Genomic DNA, 9,089 nt, shown 5'->3' with positions numbered 1-9,089 from the left:
GGGGGGGGGGGGGGGGGGCAGTCCGGGCTTGGTTTGTTATCCCGTGGCGTGTTTGTTATGACCCCACCCAATGAACACACCAGTGAGGGAGGGCGAGACGATCGAGGGGTCCCGTACCATGCCAAAACAAAAACCAGGTAGTGGCTCGCATCGACCGAGCCGTCCAGCTTTCTCACGCCCTGCCCACGATCAAATTCGAGACGACCAACATCCGACCACAAAAAAGGCCCGCGCGTGCTGCGCGGGCCGGCGAGCGACTAGCGAGCCCACCTGCTGGTACTCGAGTACTAAAAAAGCCCACCTGCTGGTGCTGAAGTGTCGAATCCAGGACACAGAGATGCGCACGCAGCGCATCGAGTGCGCCTGGCGAGAGTGCCGCCCCCTGGGAGGGCGGATCGCGTACGACAGGCTCGTCGTCCTGGAGATCGTGTCCGCCGAGTTCTTCGTATACGGCCACACCAAGTGCATCGCGGTCAATCCGGACGGCACTCGGCCTGATCTCGAAGCGCTTCGCTGGCTCGTCGGCAGGTCGTGGTCGAACTACACCGCCGCTGTGCTTGAGGTGGCCTGCGCACGTTGCCCTCCACCCATCCGCCCGCACCCGACCCACATTGCCCGATCCGCTCTCCCGCTGTCAGATTCACAAGGCGCTGCGCGGTCACCAGACCGGCGTGCGAGAGTACGAGCTGTTTGAGACCTATGTGGTGCCCGACGAGCCGCTGGCCGGGAAGCCCTTCCCAAAGGTCGGCTTGCGCCACAGCAAGGCGCAGCGAGGGGGCGAGCGCTACGACGTGCGCTACTCGGCGGAGCCGGAGGTTGCCATGCTGCCCGTCTCGATGCTCGCCTCGGACACCAGCCCGGTTACAAATCTGCCCCGCTCGGACGGCAAGTGGATCAAGGTCGGCGAATGCCGGCCGATCGTCCCGGTCGGCCTCAGCAAGGAGGACGCCGCGATGGGCCTCCTCAAGCACATGCCCGACGTGCGCCCACCGCCCTCCCCCGCAGCGCCGCGCCGCGCCCGCCTCGGCATCCCTCCTCCGCCTCCCCTGCACAGGGACGGTACCGTCCCCCGCACAACACGTCGGGCACCAAGTCGGAGACGGGCAAGGCGCGCGCGCGTGACCGCGCCAGGGCGTCGAAGGGGTCGAGCGACCAGCGGCCGGAGGAGGAGCTCTTGGTACGCAAGGTGAAGCGGGGCGTCATCGCCTGGGTCTCGGAGGAGCCGCACCTCAGACGGCCAACCAAGGCCCACAAGGGGGACGGCACGCTCTTCCAGAAGCCGCCCGCGCTCGACCCGCCCGCCCACCCGTGGCACCGCTACCCGGTCGTCGTGACCGACGTCTTTCACCACGTGCCGCCCATCTCCGACTCGAGCGGCACGTACGCGCTCGTCGAGGCGGTGCTGCCGGACGGGCCGACGTGGACGGTGCACAAGTCGCAGCTGCTCAGGTTCGCCGAGCTGGCGTCCCGGCGGTGGGCGGCGCGCGCGGACATCCCCTCCTTCTGCGCGGCCGTCGGCTTGGCGGCCGAGATGGCCGCGCTGCACGATGGCGTCCCTCTCCCTCGCGTGCTGCGGCGGCTCTTCCCCACGGCCGACTCTGCTGATGCGCCAGGCGAGCTGTTCACGTGGCTCTGCGTGTCCCCCGCCGAGTTCGACGAGCCCAAGCATTCCCGATATCTTGTGAACGCCCCGATACCGCGCGGCCGCGGCACTGGAGGCGCCGCCGCGTCGTCGTCGTCGCAGCCGCTCGAGGAGGACGTCGAGGAGGAGGGGTCGCTGCCGTCCGAGGAGGACGTCGAGGAGGACGGCTACGACTCCCCATCAGGAGCCGACCCCAACGCGGTGAAACCGCCGTTGGGAGGCGACGCGTTCGACCACAGGCAGGGAGCGTTTTCCACGCACCCCAAGGAGCGGTTTCGCATGCTAACCGAGTACTTGCCTCTTCTGCCGAGGACGCACCCCCCGCCCGTCGAGTACACGACGGCCGCGGCGTTGCGCGCTTTGGCGGACGTGGCGCGGCGGAGCAGGAAGTGTGCCGCTCTCGTCCGCGTGAGCCAGAGCAGGTCTCTGGGGAATGAATTGCGCCCCCAGGCGAAGCGGCTCCTCGAGGACAGAGTCTCGCCAGAGACAACGTCGTCGTCGGGTGCGCCTTGCCTTTGGTTGGCGTGCAGAGCGTTGGCTGTGGATACGGTCGAGGCGCTGCTCGAGGCGGGGGCGGACCCTCGCAGGCCGCACGACGGGCAATCGCCGCTCGAGGTAAGCGGGCAATTTGAGCATCATCACTACACGGAGCTGAGGAGGGCCATCGTGGGATTGCTCGAGGCGCGCCTTGGCGCTTCGCCCCCGGTCGCACCCACGGCTCTGTCGGAGCCCGCGGCATTCGAACGGGAATTCTAGAGTTGTGTGTCAGCCGGTCGGTGTGCGATTCCGATTCGTCCGGAGTTACGGCCCGTTACGGTACGGAGGGGTGGACCCTGGACGTCAACGGCGGCTGCGATCTCTGTGTATCTTGCATATGCACAACTGTGAGCGATTCTAAGATCAGGGATGGCACTGGGCACCGAGAGGTACAATAGTTCGCAAATGGTCAAAATCAAGGTTTTGTAACGCGAGCTGTGCCACAGTGAAATGGCACTAGCCAGGAGGGCCCGCCCAACCGCTTCTCCGCTCCCCTCTGAGGCTGCCACCGCTGCCCGGGCGCCCCGAGCGGCGGCGGAGGGCCGCCCAGGCCACCACCAGTGCCCCTCCCACCGGCGGCGCGGCGGCAGCGGCGCCGACCGCCCCTCCATCAGCGGTGGCGCGACGGCTGTCGTCGGGGCGCCGGCAGGTCCAGGTGCCGCGCGCAGGAGCAGGCGGACATCGCTTCCAGGGAGGGGGGCGTGCTTCTGCTCACGCTCCACCCCCCCCCTAGCATGTGGTGAAGGCGCTGGGGGGGTCGGGACCCCCCCCGCTTGGATGTGGTGAAGCCTCTGGGGGGGGTCGGACCCCCCCCCTAGCATGTGGTGGGCACCCCCCAGCAGTTCGTGGGCTAGGAATAGCCGCCAGAGTGCAGAGAGCCGATTTTGCCCCCAAAGTTGTGAAATCGTGGCTGAAAGTCCAATATCTTGGAGAATCTGACCAGTCTCAAGGCTCATGTAGCTCCAAAGGATGATTTCCCCCTCGAAAATGCTGCGAAATGAGGCGTAAAATCAAGGGCCCGGAGGGTCTGACCACGAGTCTCTGGGGGGGTCCTCGGCCACGACCCCCCCCCTAGCATGTGGTGAAGGTGCTGGGGGGGGCGGGACCCCCCCCCTAGCATGTGGTGAAGCCTCTGGGGGGGGTCGGACCCCCCCCCCCTAGCATGTGGTGTGAGCAGAAGCACGCCCCCCTCCCTGGAAGCGATGTCCGCCTGCTCCAGAGGGTGCCACCGGACCGGCCGACGCGCGCCCGGCGGAGCCTTCGTCGTCCATGGCGGGCCGAGCACCCCCGCGTCGCTTCTCGGCGCATTGGAGAGCAGAGGAAGCTGCTGGCGTCGCCGCTGGGATCGGCGGCGGCGCCAGCAGCGTTCTCGGATCTGAAGCCGACTTTGAGCGCCGATCGATCGATCTGAGGGCTGGCCGATGGGTGGCGCTGGGACATCGCCGCCGCCGCGGAGGCCGGCGGCGACCAGAGGAGCGGTTGGGGCGCGCGGCGCATATGTTACCTGCCAAGTGAGCATTCAAGTGTGTTTCGAGATTTATTTGAGATTTGAAACGTCCGATGTTCGTTTTCCAGTGGGGAGGTCTGGCAAACCTGATCTTAGAATCGCTCATGCACATGTACATGTGCATGTGTGCGAGAGGATTACACACGACCACAAGCTGTGAGCAGTGAGGTTGTTCACCACTTGTCCTGAGGTAAGCTTCTCCACACATGAACCCTCGGCCGCCGCCGCCGCCACCGTGTGCGCCGAGCTGTGGGAGTGGCCCGTGCCTCCCACTCCCTCACCGCTCACCGGCGCGCTGCACTGGACGCACCCACCCTCCGCTGCAGCTCCTCCGCCATTTCCGCTTCGCGCTGCAAGCTCTCCCGCAGCTGGCGCGGAACTGCTGCCGGCTGCGCCTCTTAGTGATGGGTAGTGTGTCGGGGCCTTACGCAAGACACTTGCTTGTTAGTTGTATACTCTCAGCTCGAGCCCTGCACCGGATTCGTCTCCTGTGCCGCAGCCGCGGCATGCTCGTGCTCGACGAGCGTGTTGTGCGCGCGCGCCGCTCCCACCACCGCGGCCGGCAGGGTGCACGGGTGCCGGCCGTGGCATCCACAGGTGGCGCGAAGGCGCCGTCGTGCACAGTAGGTAGCCGGTGGGCGCCGCGAGCTGCAGAGTGCGCGCAGAGTGCGCGCAGGTTGGTTGGAGCGGATTCCACGGCTGCGACTGCTGGCCACTTCTCCACTGCTGCCACTGCGCCGTTCGTTCAAGCGCGCCCCCCGCGCCGCCTTCAAGCGAAAACGGCGCCCCGAATATTGCGCGATGAACTACTGATTGCAAAGGCGGTTGTTGTCATTAATGTTAATGATAAAACGGCCGTTTTTTATTTTGATTTCTTTCCTTTTGCCACCAAAGCCGTTGCCGTTGGAGCGGCGCCGCGGTCGGACGTCCGCTTCCTCTGTCGCTCTCCGATGACCTCCCCCTCTCCCCGATGGCCCGCGCTCCAACGGCATCGGAGCTTGAAGCGATCGTCATTCCAGGGCGCCGCCGACACCAACTCCTCACGCGCACACAACCTGCAATCCCGCGCCTTACACGCACGGGCGCACCAACACCTCACGCTGCCGCACCACCCTTGCGCAGCCAACTCCGACGAGGCCCCCGCCGCGACCAAGGCGTGCCGTGCGGCGCACACCCAGCTCGGCACACGCCGCATGCCCGCGCTCACCTCACCCTGCGCGCACCCTGTGTGTTGGCAGGGAGCCGACACCGCTCGGTGCGCTTGGACAAGCCATTCTGCTGCGAGCGCCGCAAGCGCCGGGAGGGGAGGGGCGGTAGTGGTGCAGTGGGTGCTACTGACACCACCCTCGCGCTGCGCCGTGCAGGTCGCAGTGGCAGCGCACCGCGAGGACGGTCCGCCGAGCACGCGTTGCACTCCTCAAACTCCCAGTCCACTGACACACCTCCTCTCATCGCCGCCGTAGGCTGTCAAGCAGTAAGCTCCCCCGCCTATCCCCACCCTCCGCCCGCGTGCGCGCGCGCCGCACCGGCACTGGAAACGTAGCTCGACCACATCTTCTTTGAGAAGATCTGGTCGGTCGTTTCACCAGCGCAGCCACAGCGCCCACAAGGGGGAGGGGGGGGATTAGGGGGAAGCTTACCGCCCCTCTGCCATGGCGGAGGCACAGCGGCAACAACCAGACCGCGGTCGGGCTCAAGGCCCGCGCCCCCCCTCCCCCCCACACCCCACCCACCAACAGTCTGAAATGAATGAATCGAGATATAGCCGAGATATAGCCGAGACATAGCCGTGACCCCGAACAGAAACAGGTGATTGCTCGAGAGAGATGCGGCTGAGAGAGAAGGCCCTTTCAGTCGAGAGATGCGGCCGCCGTTGCGCACGTAGGACGACGACGACGTGCCGCCCGGCTGGAGCGTCGAGCAGCGCACGACCTCCTCGGAGCGCACGTACTCCATCTACCACAGTCCGGCGGGGCTGCGCGCCCCCTCGCTGGCCGACGCGTGGCGCAAGCACGACGCGGAGGCCGAGGCATTCGCGGAGCAGCCTCCCGATTTCTGGCGAGAGCTCATGCGTCGAACGGTGACGGCCAGCCCACGCACGCCCCAAGCTACGTAGCCGGGACGCCTCCCACTCACAGACAGCTCGCTGAAACGTCGAACCTTCCACTCCCTCGCGCACTCGCCTGTCCAAAAGCTCGGCCTCACCTCCGCCCACGCGCGGGTCGACTAGGATAGCGCCACACACACGACCCGAGACGACGCCCCAGCACTCTACATACGCAGTCTGCCCCGACCGCGCACGCACACCCCTACTCGGGCGCCCTCGGAGCCCGTGCCGTCGGTGTCATCAGGGGGAGAGCCCGACGGTGATGGGCAAGCTCAGCTCTCCGAAGGGCGGGCAAGGGTCGGGCAAGAAGCACAAGACGGCAACGGCGGCGGCGAACACGGTCACGCTCGTGACGTTCCCGCTCGAGCCCGAGGTGACGACACGCGCACACACGCGCCTGCACCTTGCCCGAGATCGCACGTTTTCCCCACAAGACGCCGGCACGTAGTGCCCGTGTACGCCGACCTTCGGCTTCTACGCGCCCTAGTAGTCGCAGGGCCCTGCCTTCATCACGCCAGATCCACACCACCAGACCCCAACGCAGCCTCTCGCCCTCGAGGCCCTTCTCTCGGCCACCATCGCCCCGAGACCCCCGAAATCGCTTCAAACGGCACCTTCCGACGTTTGCCCTCACCCGTACCCTCGCCAACACCGCCCGACCGATAATTGGCAACCGTTCGACTCACTAGTGGCGCGGGAGTCCAGCCTCACGGCTAGAGCACACGAATACGCACCACGACGGCACTGTACCTTCCACGTCGCCACCCGCACCACCGACAGCGCCTCTCCCCCCTCTCCCTCCGCTGCAGGAGGAGGCGGCGTGGTGGCGACCACTCATGTTCCCGTCGAAGACGGATGAGATCTGGTCGCGCGTGGCCGCCGCCGTCCTCAAGGCGGAACTCGACTTCAAGGGCAGCTGCGCATGCCCGCTAACGCGGCGGGACGGCCAACAGCCTGGCGATATTGACGTGCTGTACACCGGCACGCTCAAGGACGCGATCATCGCGATCGAGCGCACGCTCGCCGAGGCTGCGCTCGAGGTGGTGAAGAGCTGGGAGAAGTACAAGGACAAGATCTACTGTCTCGAGGTCGTCTGCCCTTCGCGGCGCCACGAGACGTTCGTCATCGAGCTCATCAGCCCCACCCTCCACAAGAACGCGCCGCAGCTCACTGACCTGCAGTCGTTCCTGGTCAGCGGCGGCGCGACGCCGTCGCTGCAGGTGATGCTGCCGGCGGAGCGGGCGCGCGACATCGAGACCATCACGACCGAGGTGGCGGCTATCGTGGAGGACGTTACGCGACGCACGTTCCGCCTCTTCCGCAAGCCTTCTTCGCTGGGCGACGCGCGTAGCCTGGTGAAGCTGTTCGAGCGGAAGAAGTACTCCCCCGCCGACGCCGAGGCGCACTCCTGCGTGGTGTGGGCGCGCGGGCGCGTCGCCCTCGCCGACTCCGAGATCGACCCGGACGTCTTCTTCTCGTGCTCGAGGGTCGCGCCCGAGGCCGTCCGCGAGATCGTGCGGCGCGTGCAGCTGAGCTACGAGGCGCTCGGCGACGCGGACGAGCGGAGGGCTCGCGGGCTGCTCGCCGGCTTCGGCAACGCCTGCACCATGGAGGGCGCGCTCAGCCGCTTCAGCGACAAGCAGCTCGAGGCGCCGCAAATTTGGAAGCCCATCTTGAGTGCCGAGTGGCTGCCCCGCACGGGGCGAGTCGCCACGCTATATAGGCGATGCTCGCGATCATCCCGCCGCTCGGCAACCTCGACGACTATCGCGGCTTCTCGGTCGCCATCGTCGACTTCCTGGAGCGGATGAGCGTGGCGGACGGCGGCCAGGTGGACCAGGGCACGTACGTCGCCGTCGGCTGGATCTTGGCTTCGGCCCTGAGGCTCCTGATTTCGGCACCGAGGCTGATGGCTCGTGAAATGTCCAAATCTTCAACGTGTCAGAATCATATTGTGTAGGCAGCTGCACGACTTCCTCCAGACGAACCCATCGTCCGACGCCGTCTGGGGGGCGGTCAACGCAAAGGGCTTCGGCTCGACGGGCAAGCAGCGGCGCCTCGGCCTGCAGCTCGCCGTCCTCAAGACGCGGGTCGAGGCCGCCCTCAAGCAGGCGTCTCAGGACGGGCGCGTCTATCTCCTCGTGATGGCGGGCAAGGGCCGGGACGCCAACTTTGCCGGCGACTGCAGCAAGTACGGCGCCATCAACTCGAGCGGCGACAACGGTCTGATGCAGGTGCTGCACCTGGCCGCGTGCGCCGCCGGCCTGACTGCCGACGCGACTGGAGGGCACGGCGTCCGCATCTTCGTCGACGGCAGCGACGACGTGGCTCTGTGCGGCCCGCCATGCGGCCAGCTTACTCGGGCGAGCCTCACCGCTCTACTCGTGCTTAGGGCGATGGAGTGCTTCGTCGCCCTCTTCCTTGGCCGCAAGATTGGCGCCGAGAGCCGCCACGGCTTCGCGGCAACCGCGCAGTTCGGCGGCGGCGGCCGGAGTGCGTGCACGTCCCCCTCGATCCCAACCTCGCTCGCACGGCCGCGCGGCCCTCGTACTCGCACGGCCGCTGAAGCCCACCCTTCTTCCGCCCTCGGCGCCACTCGCATGCCTCGTCCCTTGAGTCGCGCCGCCACCCGTCCGCAGGCGGACAAGGAGGAGGCGGAGGCGGAGGCGGTGCGTGTGCCTAGGCCAGCGACAGCACCTCCGCATACCTACCACGCACGTGCGAGCACTCGCGAGACCCTTGCAGCCGCCCCTCATCCGTGTAGCACGCCCCTCGCACCGCCTGCTCCCGCCCCAGTCTCTCGAGCCCCCTGTCGCAGGCGCGAGCCTGTACAGCATCTGCCGTTCGGCTTCCGAGGTGGAGCTGCTGCGCGCCGCCGTCGATGCGGGCAAGGGGCTCGAGCTCGGCTCGCTCGTGGTCGCCGCCAACGCCTTCCGGCCGCCGCCCGGCATCGGCCAAGCCGAGTGGCAGAGGGCGGTGCGGTCGCTGCTTCGGTCTAGCGAGGGAGGTGCCGGAACGCCCACTCCGACTCCTCACTGCCCCTTCCGAAGCTTTGTGTGCCACCACCCTCGCCGTCGCCGCCACCACCCTCGCCGCAACCACCACCCTCGCCGCCGCCGCCGCCCTTCCCGCCGCCGCCCTCCCCGCCCCCGCCCTCCCCGCCCTCGCCGCCGCCGCCCCTCACCGCCTCCGCCCTCCGCTACAAGTCGCAAGGGCGGTGAGCTGCTCATTACCACCGCCGCCACCCTCGCCTCTGCCGCCCTCCCCGCCGCCGCCCTCACCGCCTCCGCCACCCC

General features: G+C 67.5%; 1 protein-coding gene across 1 annotated transcript; it reads right to left on the bottom strand.

Moving 5' to 3' along the window:
• Positions 1 to 2,678: 2,678 nt before the first annotated feature.
• On the bottom strand, positions 2,679 to 3,734 carry EMIHUDRAFT_363584 (hypothetical protein). The gene is made up of 2 exons (XM_005786378.1): positions 3,399 to 3,734; positions 2,679 to 2,847 (listed from the first exon to the last, which is right to left on the bottom strand). Exons 1-2 carry the CDS (start codon positions 3,674 to 3,676, stop codon positions 2,790 to 2,792), a joined length of 336 nt encoding a protein of 111 aa, XP_005786435.1. The 5' UTR covers positions 3,677 to 3,734; the 3' UTR covers positions 2,679 to 2,789.
• Positions 3,735 to 9,089: the final 5,355 nt, after the last annotated feature.

This window comes from Emiliania huxleyi (genome assembly GCF_000372725.1).
Source record: "Emiliania huxleyi CCMP1516 chromosome Unknown EMIHUscaffold_151, whole genome shotgun sequence".
NCBI classification, from domain to species: domain Eukaryota; phylum Haptophyta; order Isochrysidales; family Noelaerhabdaceae; genus Emiliania; species Emiliania huxleyi.
Note: the sequence above shows the minus strand (reverse complement) of the source record. Positions and strands in the feature narration are given on the sequence as shown.